Below are 19,417 nucleotides of genomic sequence, written 5' to 3' on the forward strand. Positions count from 1 at the left end.
GGCTAGCCCTTCAACTGCATCTGGACAAGGGAGGGTGGCTGCTGACTGGCAGGAAGGGACGAATCCCAAGACCGGGTGTGGGTGGGAGCTGCCTCCCGCTGGTCTGCACTCCACCCTCGGCCATAGCCTTTCCAGTCGTTAGTGCCCAAAGCATCCGGGTTCTGGAAAGCACAGCCAGCCTTGCCCACCCAGTCCCTAGCACACAGCGCAGGGCGGGCTGCAGGATCACTGGCATCTACTGGACAAAAGGACAGTGTGGGTCAGAGGAAGCGAAGCGGGTTGCTTAGCTGGGCCTCCCCCTAGGTTCTGCCCCTGGACACAGGGCCTGCATGCCCAGGCAGGCTGAGTGGAGGGACAGGACCCGTGTGAAAGCACTTCAGTGAATCGCCACAGTGCGAGGGCTGTGGTTGGAGCCCAGGCCTGGGCCTTAATTTCCAGACAGGAGGGCTTCAGAACACCTTGGTGTCAGGGGTGGAACCCAGGGGCACTTAACCACTAAGCCGCATCCCCAGCCCGTTTTAATACTTTATGTAGACACAGCTTTTGCTGACTTGCTTAGGCTGCTAGTTGCTGAGGCTGGCTTTCCTTGCAGTCCTGCCTCAGCCTCCCAGCACAGACACCCACAGGACCATGGTCTGCGCCATCTCACCTGGGCAGAGCACTTCAAAGCAAATGACTCTAGGAAACTGACATGACAGCTGACTACACTTAGTGACCCAAGGAAATGAGCCGACATTTACGTCCTTGATGATCAAACCCGAGTCAAGTGTTCTGTGCGAGAAATCAGAAGCCTATCACTGTCAGCTCAGTGGCTGTCCCTCCTGGGTCCTCATGAGCAAAAAGGACCAAAGGAGGGAGGAGCAGAGTCACAAAGCCCATGGTGCATCACGTCCTCACGGGGCAGGGCTGCAGATTCGGCTCTCACTGGGGGAAGAGCTACCACGTTCTTATCCGTGCTTCCCTCTTCCTAATGGCGTCGCCGCCGTTCCTCCCACCTGTGGCACAGGACGGTGGCCAGGAAGACCAAGGGGCGGGGGTGAGCTACACAAGCTGTTCAAACCCCTTCACTGGGGGAGGGCACACGAGGGAGCAGCGGGGAACAGACTCAGCCAAGGCGGCAGGCAGGCCCATGAGGACATGGGTGTGGCCCAGCAGTAAAGCACTTGCCCAGCCTGCAACCAGGCCCTGGTGCAGCCCAGTGCTGGGGGCGGGGGTACGGCTCAGCCAGGGGAGGCAGACAGGCACGCAGCTCCACAGGGGGTAGGCACGTAGGGCGCAGGTGTGCAACCCAGCCAGAGGTGACCGGCACAGGCACACAGCTCATGGGGCAGTAGCCCAGGTACGCAGGCTCAGGCAGGGACAGAGGGCACTCAAGGGCACAGATACCAGCTCTGCAAAGGACGCAGGGCTGGCAGGGTCCCTCCCTGCTGCCTCAGGGAAAAGCACCTCCCCCGGCCGCGGAGTGGGCAGTAGCTTGGAACACCTGCTAGTTAGTCCTCAGAGCCACACGTCAGTCACTGACATTCTACCATGTGACAACCGGACTTCTACGGAATTTCCATCAGCTGCCACACGCACAGAGGCCAGGGGAAGCCCAACCCTGGGGTCATCCCGTGGCCTGCCCCAGCACCACGGCTGTGCTCGAGACCCGCCTCCTACAGGAGCGAGCAGCTTTCCGCCCACCACTGCTGTCTGATGAGGATAAAGGCCCTGCTGGTCCCGCTGGGAACCCTGGACGGGCAGCACCTTCCATCTGCCATGACTTGTTTTCAACTCCAGCAACAGTGGCTCAGCCAGCATCCCTGCAGGACGCTGATCACTGATGCGCTGGAACCAGACACTTCACAGGCATCCCCAGGTGAGGAAGTGACAGGACTATGACTAATAATTCTCCATTTATTAAAAGGGTCTACGACTTTACAACCAGTGCCCGACGAGGCCCTGGACAGCAATGGCGAGGCCAGCCTGGCAGCCCTTCACAACACCCACACAGAGCGCCCCTCTGGCTGGAGCCCGCAGCCAGGTGTGGGCATTCCCAACGGGGCTGCAGCAGAGGTATCCAGGGGAAGACGGCGGCACTCACCGAGTCACAGAACATGGCGAGCCCTCCTGACCGGCATAGGAGTGAATCATCCTGTACAACTCTGTTTCTTGACAGGACAGTTACAATACAGTAGAGTTCAAGTCCAGGAGGAAAATATGGTAACTGAGGACAAAGGCTGGTAGCCTTGCTCTGGCCCACGGCACCAGGTCAGGCCCTGGCTGCCTGCCATAGGCGACAGGCTAAGGGTGGGGCTGTAAGTTCCAGTGAGCACACAGGTCTCTTCGTGAACACATGAGCTGCTATCCCTCCCCAGCTGGGCCCTGGGAATTCTGCAAACGTGGCACCTGTAGACAAGATCCCAGAGAGGAAGGAAGAGAGGGTGTGTGCTGCCAATCCAATGGGAGGGAGTGTTCTCCAAATCGCTCCTGTGCCCCTGCCCAGCACCTGCAGCACCAACAGGCCCTGGGCCCAGCTGCCTCGAGACCCAGCTGCCTGCCAGCCAGAAGCAGAAAATACTGGCTGAGAGTATCCTGGTTGACGGTGGCCAGACTTTTCCCCCACCTGTCACAAAGCAATGAACTTGGACAAGCCCTTACAGGAATGCAGGGCTGCTGGGGGCCCCGCCTGGCCTGTGGGCCCACAGGGCAGCCATGGTTGGCACCCTTGCAGGCACCTGAGGCCTGGCACCAGGAGAAGCTAAGGCACAGTACGGGCACCTGTAGGTGTAACCGTGTACTGTTTGCACAAAAAGAAATTGCATTTTGATCTATTCAAAACAATATTTGCATTTTTAGAAGTTTCCCTGAATATCTTGTGTGTCAAAAAAGTTCCTTCCCAATATAAAACAGGAAAATTACACATGTAGTAAAAATACTGGGGAGTATTTCTTCACAGAAACCTTCAGGGCCTGGCTCCAGGCAAAGGGAGGAGGAGCTGGGGTCGCTGTGCTGCGCAAAGTCCAGCTGACACTGTTCACACCCAGGGCCACAATGCGCCGGGCCTCCTGAACAGGAGCGAGCCAAGTGCAAACACCGCCCATGGCTGGGAAGCAGGAGAAGCAGCCAGGTTTCGGGGAGGAGGGGTGGTGACGACTGTCCCAGACAGTGGCCTGGAACTCGTGGCCGGCCATGGGCACGACGTCTAGGCTGGCTGACACAGGCCCACCTTCGACCAGGGCCACAGCAGCTGGTGGACCAACACACACAGCACTGTCTTTTAAAATAACACAGATATGTTTAGCCATGCGTATTAAATAGGGCTGCGTATCGGGACCAAGATTTTAAATGGGAGTTGGGGAGAGGCTTTTTCTTCCAAATTCATGAGTTCGTCAACACTACGGTACTCAGAAATCACACCCAGAATGCACATGGCATGACGCACGGGCGTGCCTGGCTCCGGCGGGACACGCACTGCCTCGGTGCACAAAACCTGGGTCTCTACTTCTACACCACTGACCTACAGTTCTAAAAAAGATGGGGCACACTGCTCAGGGTACCCAGGCCCTCGGCCAGCAGTCAGACCTCGGAGCCTCTATGTGCAGAACCTGGCAAGGCAGGCAGAGGGCGTCTCCCGGAAGGACCGGCGCTGGTGCTCACTGGAGGATGAAGCCTGGCTGGTGCGGAGGCAGCCGAGGAGGGGGTCTCTGGGGGAGAGCTGGCGGGTACGGCGACACAAATTGTGCAGAGAATCCTTGCTGAGGAGGGAGGCCCACCCGAGGGGGTAGGGGTGGGCACTGTAATCCTGGGTATGGAATGGCCTGTCCTGAGCCCACGGCAGCAGTAAATGGGTTGGCTAAGCGTCCAGCAGGCACTGGAGGCGGGGGTGGAGGGATGCGCCGAGGCACAACAGAGGGGGGCCCGCTGGCCTCCAGGACGGGGTAGGGCAGAGGGGCAGCAGGCACAGGCTCAGGAACCCTGGGCGGCAGTGGGGCCGCGGCCTGTGGGAGTCTCTGCCCCTTCAGCACCAGCTCCTGCAGCTTCTCGACCTTCACTCGTCGCATGTGGGCTAATTTCCGCTTGCTCTGGTAGACGTCAATGAAGGCATCGAGAGGAAGCTCTCCATCCAGAAACTTCTCTGCCATGTTCTGGAAGAGGCAGAAAAGACCTGGTTACAGGTAGGCAGGCTATTAGGAAGAACGCCCCTCGCAGCTCAGGGCTCAGCCACTCCTGAGGTGCCTGTGCTCTGCCCCTGTTCGGCAATGAGGCCCCGGGGGGTGAGCCCTGGCAAGAGCAGCCACTGGGGAGGTGAAACTGGGGTTCTGCTGCAGGCCCCACCTTCCCACGCCACAAGCGCCAACAGGTAGCAGGCCTGGCAGGACCCAGTCTGGCAATGAAGGGGCAGCCCCCATTGCTGGGTTGCCTGGCCAGAGAGGGGACCACTGCCCTGCCTCAGCTTTCTCTAGCTAAGTCAGCTGGAACCCAGCTCCTCCTGGCCCCCACGTGGCTGCACCCTGACAGGCCGACTTCTGGGCAGGGTTAGCAGGAGAGAAACATGCTCGTGTCCATCAGGGCCTCGCCAAAGCCTACGGGTTCATCAGACCAACGGAGACTGACCTGGCTACACGCTGCCAGCCCTGACTTGCTCACATGCACAACATTCAGTCCAGACACACTTCCTCATTCCCTGGTCAGGCTCAAGCCTGGGATTCATCTGGCCACATCCAAAAGGCTGTGCAGCTGCCAGCTGACCTACAGCACAGCGGGCGGCTGCTGGCACCCGGGACATCAGTGCTGATTCAGGGAGACTGCATACCTGGCTTGGACCTGCATTTCACTGCCCTGGGGGTCCCTGGGCCCCTGTCTGGCACTTGTCTGGACCATGATGCCTACTTGTACAACCTCCTGCCCACAAGGGTGGGGCTCACTGTCCCTGAGAAAGCAGACTTGCTGCTGCCCAGAGCGACCCCAGACCCTGGAAGCGTACCCCAGGGCATTCTGCCAAGGTGCTTGGCCTTACCTCAGTGTCTTCCTCAATCTTGGCCCCTTCTGCTTGGAGAAGTGCTAACAGGGTCTCCAGGGAAGCACTGTTAGACTGTTTATCTGGAAGAAGTGAGAGACGTGATGTGGTAAAGGGCAGCCCCACCCAGATGCAACCCCGCTTCCCTGTCGGAATCTTTGCTGGAAGGCAACGGAAGAATCTCGCCCACCCAGAACTGATTTTTCCAGGAAGCTCAAGTAAAGGCCTTAACTCCGCCAGAAGAACAAAGCCCAAAACAAGCGTCCACGTGGCCGACTAAGGGCCAGCATATCACACAACAGGACACCCAGTATCCCCATGTGTCCCACAGAGCAGGCTGTTTTGAACACACAATGGTAACGCGGTAATCATACAGTTTTTGTTCCCCGTTTCTGAGTGATAACTGACGAAGCACACACACCTCAAGAGCAGGACTCAAATTCTTACATATGTGTAAACCTGTCAGGCGTTTCCAAAGGGCTCCCTGGTGCCCATGCCCAGCCATGTCCTGGACACCGACCTCCACCACCACAGGTCAGTTCTGCCCGGCTCTGGAGTCAGTCATCTGCCCTGTGTTGGCTTCTCCTACTCAGTACTGTCGCGATCAAGGCTTTGCACTCCTCACCGACCGCTCTTCTCAGTGACATGTGGCATCCACGGTGTCAACATCACAACTTACCCGTCACTCTGCAGATGGGCCTTAAGACCGCCTCCAAATTTAGAAATTATAAATAAAACTACGATACGCTTTTTAAACTTATCTTCTGAAAGACATGAACATCCACTTGTTAGGTATGTCCCCAGGAGCGGGGGAGAGGTATCAGGGTGTGCACAGTAAATCTCAGAAGGCCGGCAAACGACTCCTCAAAGGTGGCTTTACCAACTCACTCTCCTGTGCCTGAGTTCACATCCTCACCAGTACTTGGCACTGCCGGTCCTTCCTTTTCTCCACTCAGGGTGGGTGTGTAAGAGTAAATTTTTACCTCTTATAATAAACACACCAGACATCACTGTAAATCTCACTGAAGAGGATGATTTTTAATGCAATTTAACCTCAATGTCCCCCTGAAAGCTCTCAAAAGCACTCTGGACTCTCAGTAACATTCGATTCCTATGCCTCTTTGTTTTGACTGCAAATTAGTGTGACATTAAAATAATACTTTTCACCTTCTTTGAAAGTCAAATATACAGTAAAATGTTCAGAATAATTCAGAAAACTGCCTTTTTTCTATGCTATTTGGAGAAGTGTAATCTTGATTGCTAATCCCCAGGCCTTTTTAGTTTTTCTTTCAAGACAGGGTCTCAATGCTGAGGCTGGCCTGAAATTTGCAATCCCCCTGCCTCAGCCTCTGAATCACTGAGATTTCAGGCATAAAGCACTGCACCAAGCTGGAATCTTCAATTTAAAAAGTAGTAAGTTTCTTCTAAATTGGCAATGCAATTTTTATTTTTTGCAATACTGGGGACTGAAGCCAGGGGTGCTGTACCACTAAGCTACATACCAGCCCCAGCACCCCCACCTCCCCTTTTGTTCCTCTCCTTTTCTTTTTGAGACAGTGACTTGTTTAACTGTCCAGACTGGCCTTGAACTTGCAATCCTGCCTCAGCCTCCAGAGTCACTGGGGCCGCGGTGCACTACTGTGCCTGGCCTGGCAACAACATTTTATATATAAACTATTGCTTTGCTGCAGCAGGGTCACTGCTTTAATCTGATATTTTTTCATAATATCTTTCCTAATAGGGCAACAACTTAAAAATGTATCCTTCCCTCAACTCTTTATTCCCAAAAGTTCACCCTGAGAAAAATTACCTAATTTGGTCTTCTTTATCTGATAGGCTTCAAAGAGAACCTGGAGTTCCTGGTATTTCTGGGTCAAGTGTGCTTTCCGAGTGTCCAGTTGGGGCTGATACAAAAGGTTTCCCTCTGCCAGGCTCCGGTTGCTGGCAAGCGTCATTTCTTTGTTAAGCTGAAGTGTCTGCGTCTGTAAGAAACATGCAAGATGTTGAGAGCCACAGCGCATTAGTTCATGGCAAGTCCCAAGGGCCCTGTGCCCACACCCAGGGGCCTGTCCTTCCTTGCTGGTCTGAGCCGCTGGGCAGGTGCTGCCGGCCCAGATTCAAGTCTCACTAACCAGAGGGATGTCATTTGGATGCTGTTCCCTGTTCTAAAAAGTGAGGCCAGCTTCCTTTCCAGTATATTCCAGGAGGCTTTGTCCTGAGACTCCCAGCAGAGCTCTCACCTCGATGACATGCTGAGACTTGATTCCTTAGGACCACTGTGCTCCCAAAAGTAAACAGCTGGAACAACACAGGGCCAGATTCGTTTGAAACAGGTTTCAGCTGCTCAAGAGGAAGGACCGCTTTTATCACAGGGAAACTCGCTGGCTAATGTCAATGCGGCTTCCCCATCAGGCTGAGGCCAGCCGAGCCAGCCACAGAATGAACCGAGTTTACTGGAACCCACTTCGTCATCTTTCCCCATCAGCCAAGATGACCCCTGCAAGTGGGGAGGACTTGTGTCATCCAACAAGGGTTCCCTGCAGTCCTTTCAAATGAGGAGGACAGGCTACCTGGTTGGTAAAGGCGGCCTCCAGGGTGAGAGGTGGAATGCGAAGTCTGAGGAAAGGAAGGTCAAAACTGAGATCCATGCTTAAGGCAAAAATCCTTACTGCTGTTCTCTTGGCTGCCCCATGATCCGCTTCCTCCACCCGGCCTGCCCACAGCCACCTCGCTCCTGCATCTGAAGCCTCAAGGGCAAGCGCTGCCTCGCCCAGGCCGCGTCGTGTTTGTCCTCACGGAGCCACCTCAACCACACCTCGTCGTCTCACCCCTTGACACTCTCTCCCACCCACCCGGTCTATGTCCACTACCACTGCCTTCCTCCTGCGGCTTCTGGACACAGCTTCTTCCACTCCCCCGACCTCCCGCCACACCCATTTATTGCTCTTGCATAGCTCCCAGGAGACAGACAGGCAGGCAGGCAGATGCACAGACACACACCCAGTACAGAGAGTCAGCAAGCCACCAGAACAAGGGAGGAAGAAGAAGGAAAAAAAGCAATGGCTCAATCGGGAGATCCCTAACCAGTGGGCAGATACTCTGCCTCTCCAGACGCACACAAGCCAGGCCCGAGGGTCGTTAAAAATCAGCTTAGAACTGAAAGGACTGCGCTCACGATGGAGAGTTAACCCTCCAGCTCAACACTGTAGGAACGGGGAACTGGTTCTCCGAGATGAGCACAGCAGCAACATTCTCAACTTGCTTTGCTGCTTTAGCAAGCAAAGGTGGTCTGAGAGGTGGAAAGACCCGGAGGCAGGTGGGGCTCCCACCCCAGCCCCCTCCTTCCACATCCCCGGGAGCAGTGTGCTCTTTGTGCAGTGGTCTTTAAGTACCAAGGTCTGCAGGGAAGTCTTTCCTTCAATTGTTAAGTCTTTTGAAAGAACAAACAAAACTAGACCATTGTACAGTCACTCTGGAAAACCGTTGGACTTTTATGCATATGTAACTAAACATGTTAACTGCCATTTGACCCAGAAATTATACTCCTGGGAATTCATCCCAGAAAAATGAAAGTTTACATACAAAAACCTGCACATGAATGCTCTCGAAGACTTGGTAATAGGCTAAATCTTGAAGCAGGTTTTAGGTGTCTTTCACCAGGTGAACGGTCAAATAAACTGTGCTGATATAGTCATACCATGGAACAGTACTCAGCAATAAACAAAAGAACAAACTACGGAAAAGCTACAGGGAATTACCTGGAGCAAAAACATGGAGCTAATCCAAAAGGCCACATGTTCCATGATTCTGTGTGTGTGGAATTCTTGAAAAAACACAATCATGTAAATGGAACGCAGATTAGTGGGGTGGGTGGGTTTGATCCTCATGGTGATGGAAATGTTCTCTATGTTCTGTATGTGCCCTGGTGGGATCAGGGTTGATACCCTGGCTGCAAGAATTCACTAGAATTTCACCCAATTCCACCACTGGGGTATAAATGAGGCAAAGGGGACACAGGGTCTCAGTACTGTTTCTTATAGATACATTCAAATCTATGATCCTCCCAAGTTTAATTATTAATAAATTTAACTGCTGCTGAGATCTTTCCCTCCTAATGGTCTCACCTCATGGACAAAGTCAGGACCAGGACATGGGCTCCTGCCCCAAGACCTGCTGCTCTATGCACTTTATCATTCTGACTTCAATCAATTCTTTGTTCAATAAATATTAACTGAGCAACTACCATCTGTCTGGCTCTAAGTTAGGCACAGAGAATCCAGAGAAGCAGGAACATGCCTGTATAGAGCTGAACACATCAGCCCGGGACTTGGCAAACAAGTCTCTGGCACTCAGGTCTACTCTCCCTTCAAGTTCATCCTCTCAGAGAACTCCCTGGTCATCCTATCTGAAGCAGCAGCCACACTTGGTTACAACACTTATTTATTTCATCAGTGCGACTCAAATTCGTTTCCTTGCTATCTGTCTCTCCCTTTGGAACACAAGCTGCATATCTGTCGTATTTGGCATGGTGGATCATCCAGCACGTAGTGACCACTCAGTAAAGATCTGCTGAATGAGTCAAGCCCACTCCAGCCAAAACAGCCAAAAGTCATTTAGTACAGTCTAGTCAAAGAAGGTAGAAAACAAAACACAGAGTAAGAAAAGGCAGGGGCTGGGGATGGAGCTCAGTGAAAGAGTGCTTGCTTGACATACACAAGGCCCTGGGTTCCATCCCCAGTACTGCAAAAAAACAGGAAAAAAGAAAAAAACATGAGCTGTGTTTGTCAAGGAATAAGCACCTCAAATCCTTCTTGCAATAGATGAGCTCCCCTAATAAGGTCACTTGAGGATGAGTCTACGTTGGGAGGCAGCTGGTCTCTCTTAAGAATAATTCCAAAAGCTGAATTTCCCTCAAAGTCCCAAGAAAGGGCAGCACAGTAAGTGCTGATCTCCCTGGGAGAGTCCCCTGGAAAGACAGCAACGCTCAAGCTCTTCAATATCAAAATAAATAAATAAATTCCAGGTGATTCCAACACACAGCTAGGCTGAAAAACCTTGCTTGGGTTTCACTGCAAAATGCATTAAAAAAAAAAAAAAAAAAAAACCTATTCCCATAGAATAGAAGTCAAGTCCAAATCACCTGCTCTGCATATTAGAAAGTCCTGTAAGAGAGGAACACAAACACCCGCTGTAAGCAAAAGGCAATTAATTCATATGAACAGGACACACAAAGTCAAAGGCACCAGCCAGCAAGGGACCAAACAGAACTCGAGGTGACTGCTACCCTGGACCAATCTGTCACATCCTTTGGGCACTTAGATATTTTCATACAGGCCAACCTGGCAACACACTCAGCGCACCCTCCAGGTGGACAGCAGCAGAGGGCCAGGGCCAGGCTGTAGGCGCTGAGGGGGTGCAGCGCTTCTCCAGAGCACGCGAACAGGCCCAGAACATGCCCGCGATGCTGCGTGGAGTCCAGGACTGTCCCCTCAGTACTCGCTTCCTTTGTTTCAGCTGAGGAGAATGGAAAACTCCCCCTTTTGTTCATCTGCAAAGGCAAGCTGGCCAGGACGAGACCGGCATCCCCCCCCGAGAACCAGGGATACACACCACTCAGCAAGGCGCAACCGGCAGCCTGATTTCCACCCCCTCAGACCAAGGCTGCCCTGTGCCCATACCCAACCTGCACCACCGATCTGCAGAGAGGGCCACGGTAACTTAGGAACATCCCACTAAAGAATAAGGCAACTTGCCTGACATCCTTGGCGTCGTGGTAGGCGCCAACACACATGAAACTGAAAACAGCCGTGCTAACTAACCTCTTGATCTTTCTCATGATCCCTTTTCTTAACCATAAAGAAATCTTTTCAGGAAATAATAATTTATCTGTGGTAAAGAAACATTTTTATAAATGCATCCAGTTTAACTTCAGTTTCCTTTTTGCTTCTAAAGAAAAACGAGATGCATAATAGCACTTGAAATTAGGACCCATTTGCATAAAGCTATTTCTGCTGTCTGAGGACATTCACCCACCGTTAATACAGGGATCCCAGAATAGAATTTTTTCCACTTTTCTCTACTTTTAACTATCATAAAGTTTGAGTCATGACAATAATCATAGAATTTTATAGAAAAAAGTCATTTTCTTATATTTAAAAAAATCTGATACAATCAGAAAGGTAAATGTTCTAAAAGAAATTAAGTGCCTTTGGCCAGGTGTGGTGGTGCACACTTATAATCCCAGGGGCTTGGGAGGTTGAGGCAGGAGGATTGCAGGTTCCAAGCCAGCCTCAGCAAAAGCGAAATGCTAAATATATTTAAAGTACAAAACAGGGCTGGGGACGAGGCTCAGTGGTTGAGTATCCCTGAGTTCAATCGCCAGTAGCCCCCCCCCCAAACAACAAAAAAAATCGCTGTTGTTCCAAAAATGAAAAAAAAAAAAAAAATACCCTGTCTCAAAATAAAAAAGGGTTGGAGATGTGGCTCTGTGTTTGAGTGCCCCTGGGTTCAATCCCTGATACCCAAAAAATACTTGTCCAGGGCAAAAATGTAGAGATACCTTTGCCTCTTGGGATGCATCCATTCACGCATCGGTAGCACACGGTCCCTTTCAAATGTACATGCTGTTGGTTTGCATTCTGGTTGAGGGAGCACGGGAGAAAATTAACTCAGTAAGAAAACGGGTGTGAACTTCCCTCTGCTGCTAGGACACAGGGACGGACGGGAGACTGCCTGCCTGTGGCTCTGCTGGGCAGGGCAGGTCAAGGGTTTGGGTTTCCAGTGGACGATTTCCAAACCAGCTGCTTCTACAATGTGATAGTCTGACCTGAGCCGGCCGGAGTCTGGCTCCTTTGTCTATAATTATAACCGCCTTCCTAAACACAAGGCAGACAAATCTGTCCGCGTTTCCAAGCTAACTCTTCTTCACGGAAGAATACTCGGGGCAGTCCCTGACTACCCCTCAACACTACAATAAAATCCTCATCACAGCAAAATAAAGGACATTATTGAATTAGATTAGCACATTTAAACAAATGAATGGTAATTCCTAATAGTACTGGAAGTCTGTTAAATGCTCAAAATCCAGGGAGCACCTGGGACATGAGACAGTTTACTCATGGTGAAATGGTGAAAACGGAGGTAGGCCTGGTCACCTACCGCCATTCTCAGAGGCCTAGTATTTACACAAAGTGAACAACCACACTCATTTTATTTAACAAGCAAACATTTTGTCAGACAAGCAGAAGCGCCACGCCTGACAGATACGGCACTCCTCCCCGCAGCTCTCTGCTCACCCTAGCCGCTCAGCCCAGATGGCTCTCCTGCCCAAATCTCTGCTGCAAACGCCACCCTGCCCAAGGCCCTGATAACAGCTGCACGTTGTCTCTGAACTTCTCCTAGCCCGCCACCCCACACGATGCTAGACACTTACCACTGGGTGCCCGCTGAGGCCCTCCTTGGTTGATAAACAATCCACATGGAGACTGGAGACATGTGGTCATAAGCCAAGTAAGCCAGCATCCACCAGAAGCCAAAGAGGCAAGGAATGGATTCTCCCCCAGAACCTCCAGGGGGTCATGGGCACCTTGATGTCAGATTTCTGGCCTCCAGAACCATGACAGAGTACACTCCAGGTTTGTGCTTGTGGTGGCCGGAACTGAGCCCAGAGCCTCGCACATCGATGGGGCTAGGAAGCAGCTTGCACTGGGCCACCTCCCCAGCCCCACATTCCTGTGGGCGCAAGCCACAACGTCTGTGGCCATTAGTTAGAGCAGCCGCAGAAATCGAGTCCAGTGATGGAATCTTCCATCTGGCCTTGAGATCCACTCCCTACCTTGCTCTGTACCTGAGGCCAACTGACTGACCTACACCGACCACCTCAACAGGCCACTCGCCCCTGGCTCTGGTTGGGTTCTGCAGTGGAAACTAAGGGTGGAAGGAGAGTAAAATGGTGGCAATGGGGGTGGAAGTATTTCCTAAGTCCCCTCCCCATGTGGCCAACAGGCAGGTGAGCCCCTCTCTCCCTCTCTTGGTCCAGTCCCTTGGCTGGAGGAAGACACAACTATTGCCAGTCCTGTCCCAGCCCTTGGAGTCTCCCATTCTCTCCCTGTAAGGAATTCCTCCATTGTGAATCAGATCCCACCAGGCATGGTGGCCATGCCTGTCATCCCAGTGACCTGGGAGACTGAGGCAGGAGGACTGTGAATTCAGAGCCAACCTCAGCAAAAGCGAGGCACTAAGTAACTCAGTGAGCCCCTGTCTCTAAATAAAATACAAAATAGGGCTGGGGGTGTGGCTCAGTGGTCGAGGGCCCCTGAGTTCGAACCCTGGTACCATCCCCCTGCAAAAAAAGAATGAAATCCCCAGTCAGGTGTGGTGGCGCAGGCCTGTAATCCCAGCAACTCTGGTGGCTGAGACAAGAGGATCACAAGTTCAAGGCCAGCCTCAGCAATTTAGTGAGACACAGCTCAGTGGTTCAATTCAGGAGGGAAAGAGCAAGAGAGGGAGGGAGGGAAAGAGGTAGGGAGGGGAAAAGGAAGAAAAAAAAAAATCAAATCTCACAAGCTGAAGGTGCCTATGTCTTGTCAGAAGCCTGACTGATTCACTTAAGAGTTCTAGAGTTATTTTCCCAAAGAGGTAAAGCGATATTTATGCTCACATCTACCTTTTTGATGAAGACATTAAGCCCCTTAAGAGCAGAGCTGTGCCTTGTTCCTGCCCCTGGTCCTAGAACGAGCACAGTGCCCAGACCAGCAGAGGCACATCACTAAAACGCTGTTTCTTCATGAAGAATCTTGATAGCGGGGGCCTCAAGCCACTGTCTGTTTTTGTTAGGATCTTGCTCAGCTCTTCTGAGCATTAGCTTTGTTAAGTGAATATCACAGATTTTTAAACAGTAACATCACAGGTTAATGCTTACCATCACTAAACACAGCTGCTGACTGGGAAGCCACCTGAACTCCAAGGTGCCACAGGAGCGACAACAATCTGGCAGAGACACATACAGGGGAAATGGGGCTATGAAAACAACTGCTCAACAACTAGACAGGCAGCAGCCCTGGGGAAACCGCAGGCGCAGAGGCTTCGCGAAATTCCCTTCTCTGCAGCTGAGCTTCAGCCCCCTTGAACTTGGAAAGCTCAGCAGTATGGAAGCACTGTTAGCAGGGTAGTCTTCAAGTCACCACAGAATTTTTGTACCCTGACTACAGCTCACCACGGCCACAATAATGTGCTCCAACACAGTAAATGGCGGCTCCGTTCATTCAAGAAATACTTAGGAAGCACCCCCAAATGCCAGGCTCTGAGTAGCCAATGATTAGAGATCAGTCTGGCCCTCCAGGACCTCAAGGTCAAGATCATGGCATGCACAAGGCTCTGTGGGTTGTCCACAGCCTAGTCCGGGCAGGCCACTCATCTAGCTATGCAGAGTACAGCCCTGCACACAGGTGCACACAGGCTGCACGTGCTTTTCAAATGAGGCAAGAGTGCAAGAGCAAAGGGAAGAAAACGAACGTTGGTCTGATTTTAAAGATTTATTAAATTAAGAAGTTACTGATGGAGATCTGGAATCTTTACTCTTCACTTCAGCATCTTCCACTTCTTTTTGTTAAGTACTGGGGGCTGAACCCGGCGGCGCTCCACCACAGAGCTGCGTCCACAGCTTTTTACTCTTTCTGGAGAGGCCTACGTCGCCCAGGCTGGCCTCAAACTTGTGATCCGCCTTCTGCAGCCTCCTAGCTGCAGGCTCACAGGTGCTCGCCAGCTAGCGTCTTCCACGTTTCAGTCTATGCCAACACCCACTGCCTTGTGCCGCCTTCTCCTGTTATTATCTCCACTACATCCTCTCATGAAAGGGAGGCAAATCTGTCTGAATCTTCACCCAGGAGGAAGGAGATGTGATTTCATGGAAGTCAAGTGACCTGCTATGACACCATCTGGATATGCTGCTTCCAAGTGTATCTTCTACATGATTCTGCTGTAGACCCTAATGGAGACTCACTCGTTCACTATCGTCTATCATCTATGTTCATTCCTACTTACATCTCTTAATTAACTTTATATTAAGGACATTATCAAACACAAAGCAAAAAGTAGAGAAAGCGAGATGATGAAACCATGGGTAACTTTTCCCTGGGGTCATCAATCAGCAAAACCAGTCAATCTTTGTTCTATCGGCCCACTTTTCCCCATTTCTTCCCACAATGTCCCTAGGGTTGGGGATCAAACCCAGGGCCTTGCACATGCGAGGCAAGCATGCTGCCACTGAGCCACAAGCCCAGACCTGACTTAAAAAACAAAAAACAAAAAAAAAAAGTTCTTTCTTCTTCCTCTCTTCTTCTTTTTTAAGAACCAACTTTTGGAAGATTAAGTTAGTGCCTAAGCAACCCCCCCAAATGACCAATAAGCTTGGTCATTTTTGATCGTTTGTCCAAATGACCCAAAGTTATCTGAATCTCTCAATGTGTTTCAACCAGCTGCAGTCGCCACTCTGATGCTCGAACTGCCATCGAGGCCCACGCAGGCCCTGGCAGCCAGCTCTGAGGTTGATGTCACTCTCTCCTGCTCTCCAGGACACCCACTGTCTCAGGCTCATCCACTGTTATGCTGGCCTGGCCCTTCTCAAAGCAATGCTGGTTACTCTTGGTGGGAAATCTGTTCTAATTTTGAACTTTTTCCTCTCCAGGTAAAATTAAGTTTTCTATAACACAAAGATGAAAAAGAAATAAATCTTAGCTCTCGAACCTTTCCGTAGTAAAAGAGTTCAGATTGTATTACGACCTTAAATACAACAGGTTTATAGATTAGGTGATAAAGTCAGCAATGTTAATTGCGTTTTCTTTTATTGTAGTACATTTGACTTATCTCACCAATTAATTTTAAGTAAAGTCTGCCAAAGTCACAGGCAATTTGAGTTTGGGCTTTACATTAAAGGTTAGGTTACGGGGCTGGGGATGTGGCTCGGTGGTAAAGTGCTTGCCTGGCATGCATGAGGCCCTCCGTTCAAATCCCCCAGCATCAAAAAAAAAAAAAAAAAAAGTTAGGTTTTTAGAAAGTCCAACTTCATTTCCATTCAGAAATACTTTGTCAACATCACCCACCACCCTCTCCCGCTGACTTCTGGTTTCCAGATGAACCCTGTTATCCAAGCCCACAATATCCCAGAGGCGTACTACAAACACAACCTAACGACCCTTGGTTCCTTCAGTTCTACCGAAGGGAAAAAAAGCTGCAGAGTTGGGACTGTTTTAACCTGATGACAAAATTGAAGATGTGAAAATATAGCTAAAGAGTCACAGAACATTATGAAACTGTCCTAAAATACAACTATCCCCGGGGGCTGTGTGAAACCATCTCCAAGGCTACAGCCTACTCAGGAAGGAAATTTATTGGCTGCTTATCAAAAGTTCCACCAAAACAACGCACTCAACAAACAGAACATGTTACTTCCAATCATCAAATTAATACAGATATCTTATTTTTTATTAAAAATGTCAAAATCCTGTCGAGCGCTGAGGCTGTAGCTCAGTGGTAGAGCGCTTGCCTCGCATGTGTGAGGGCCTAGGTTCGATCCTCAGCACCACATACAAAATAAATATATTGTGTCTGTCTACAACTAAAAAAAATTAAAAAAAAAAACCTTATTGAAATGAAATTTGCTTTCCTCTCAAAGTAGCAGGCAATGGGATCCAAACTCAATCCTTTCCATATAAAGGTGGCTTGCGTCTAAAAATCAGTATGTTATTCACTTAATGCAAGTGACCACAGAATTGCAAAAAGCTAGGCTCAAAAATAAATGGAGTGCTTGCCTCGCATGCACAAGGACCTGGGTTCAATCCCCATCACAACAAATGATGATGACAGTAATAATAATAATAAATAAATAAGTAAATGGACCAGTCCTAAAGAAGAAATAAAGTATCACACAATTTGGCAGTTTTCTACATTTGACAGGCACAACATACTAGGGGTTTGTTTTATTCCTAGAAGACTTATTTCCTAATATTCAGAGAAAAAACAAGTTCTTCCTACTTCTTAGACTTCTTATTTGGATAATGGCGTGAATAACAAGGAAATATAACAACAGGTGTGAATAGTTCTGAGACTTGCACATGCTACAAAATGTTACTTTACTAGAATCACTGGCCATATAACAACTGGGGGGGGGGGGGCGCGGGGAGGGGAGAGGAGTGAGGATCAGAAGACAGGATGGGCCTCCCACACTGATCACAATGCCAACTGCCTTTGTCCCTTGTCTCCCAAAAGCAGGGAGTTGTCACACTTAGCTCCACCCTAGACTTAAAGACAATCTCAGCAGTTGAACCTGGGAATCCTCCACCACACAGAACTCAGAACCAGTTAACCAAGCAGTTTGGTAAAAGCACACGCATGCTAAATAAACATTTTAAAGATATACATATGCCTTTTTTTTTGTGGTGGTACTGAGATTGAACCCAAGGGCACTTTATCACTGCACTACATCTCCAGTCTTTTTAATTTTTGAAAAAGGGTCTCCCTAAATTGTTAAGGTTGGCTTTGTACTCACAATCCTCCTGCCTCAGCCTCCCAAGTCACTGGGACTACAGGCGTGGACCACCACACTTGACCGAGTTGAGTCCACTAGTTTTCTTTCTCACGTAGACCACAACCTTTCATAAAAATTGAGAAGTCAGACACCCCTCAAGCAACGGGAAAACGGAATCCAGGAATTCTTCAATTTTTCCTCAATCTACTCCACATTTAATTCACCAGTGAGTTTTTTTCTGGTGAAACCCTTTATATTAACTCTTTCTAAAGCACTTGGTTCACAGTTTTCATACTTTTTCTTCTTATTCATTATTCATCAGGTGCCAGAGTTTTTACTGAAATCACATAATTAGTAAACAAATAAAACCAGAAGGAAGAGGTCTGAGAGCAAACACACCTGGCCCCCAAGGAAGCATACAATTCCAGTGTGGGAGCAGAAACGCCCAGCCACCTCACCTTGACGGGAGGGGTGGGGGACAGACCAGTCACTACTTTTAATGAAGGGCATGAAGCATGAAATTACTGGAACACTTAGTGAAGTGGAAGGAGGTCAATTAATAGCTTCTACTGTAATTTAAAAATCAAGATCCTCTTCTTATAGTCAAATGAGCTGGTGCACACCTGAAATCCCAGCTACTTGGGAGGCTGAAACCGGGGGAGACAAGTTCAAGGCCAGGCTCAGCAACTTAGTGAGACCCTGTCTCAAAATTAAAGAAAGGTCGCTCAGTGGAAAAGCATCCCTGGGTTCAATCCCCAGTACCACCAAAACTATACTTTTTTTTTTTTTTTTCGGTACTGGGGATCAAACTCAGGGCCTTGCACTCTACCAGCTGAGCTATTTCCCCAGCCCCAGCTATAAAAATTTTTAAAATAAAATTTAAAAAAAAAATCCTCTCCATTCCCTTCCCTCCCCTCCAAAAACAGCAGCTTATGGAAAACAGAATTCCTGATTTACTTCTTTTTCTTGTACTGGGGATTAAACCTAGGGTTACTTTACCACTAAGCTACGTTCCCAGTCTTTTTACTTTGAAAAAGGGTCTCATTTAGTTGCTAAAGGTCTCACTAAATTGCTGAGGCTGGCCTTGAATTTACAATCCTTCCTCAGCCTCCCAAGTTGCTGGGACTACAGATGTACTCCCCCTTGCCTGTCTGAACCCTAATATGTTCACTAGTGTTCTGACCACAACCAACAACTAAGGCATTCAATGTTTATTAAGAATTTAGTGGGTTATTCTCATCTCTATTTCCTTTCAACTGTAATTTCAAGAAATTTGTGTATGAGTATTTTCAAACTAGTCTTTAAGTGCAAATAAGAAAATGCCTGTCAGATGGATGCTGGATTTATGTCTATTAAGACTATATCTTGACAGTTTTACTCTTACATTTAATAAAACATGATGACATGAATTTTTTACAACTACCGAGAATTTAGTCTCATGACTGCAATTTCCTCTCAATATGAGAAAATGCTACTCTAATAATGGGATTTTTTTCCCCCTAGTCCATGGGTGGAGAAAAGAATAAGTCAAAGGATAATCAGTTACTCTAGATATTCTACTTAAATTTCATAACAAAGAGCTATACAAATGCTGGGTCAGTGGCACACATCTGTAATCCCAGTGACTTGGGAAGCTGAAGCAGGAAAATACAAGTTCAAGGCCAACCTCAGCAACTCAGTAAGACCCTGACTCAAAATAAAAGGAACTGGGCATGTAGCTAAGTGGTAAAGCACTCCTGGGTTCAATCCCCAGTATCAAAATAAACAAACAAAGCTACACAATTATACCTGATATAGGGTATCAGATATCTTAGCCAAAAGGACTGCCTAGATGTATGTGTTAGATTTTCTATCACTACAACAAAATACCTGATATAATCAATGTATAAAGAAAA

At 49.2% G+C, this 19,417-nt stretch overlaps 1 protein-coding gene across 2 annotated transcripts in view; it reads right to left on the bottom strand.

Moving 5' to 3' along the window:
• Nucleotides 1-3,042: 3,042 nt before the first annotated feature.
• VPS37B (VPS37B subunit of ESCRT-I) overlaps nt 3,043-19,417 on the bottom strand; it is a 28,578-nt gene continuing 12,203 nt past the window's right edge. The window contains exons 1-4 of one of the 2 annotated variants that reach the window (XM_079152206.1): nt 9,799-10,161; nt 6,810-6,981; nt 5,000-5,082; nt 3,043-4,127 (exon numbers count right to left, since the gene is read on the bottom strand). In XM_079152206.1, coding sequence (XP_079008332.1) covers nt 3,636-4,127; nt 5,000-5,082; nt 6,810-6,954 — 720 coding nt within the window. In that variant the 5' untranslated portion in view covers nt 6,955-6,981; nt 9,799-10,161 and the 3' untranslated portion in view covers nt 3,043-3,635. Of the gene's footprint in view, nt 4,128-4,999; nt 5,083-6,809; nt 6,982-9,798; nt 10,162-19,417 lie in introns of those variants that run through there. The other variant, XM_079152205.1, reaches the window with a different exon arrangement.

Source organism: Sciurus vulgaris (genome assembly GCF_902686455.1).
Source record: "Sciurus vulgaris genome assembly, chromosome: 8".
Lineage (NCBI taxonomy): Eukaryota > Metazoa > Chordata > Mammalia > Rodentia > Sciuridae > Sciurus > Sciurus vulgaris.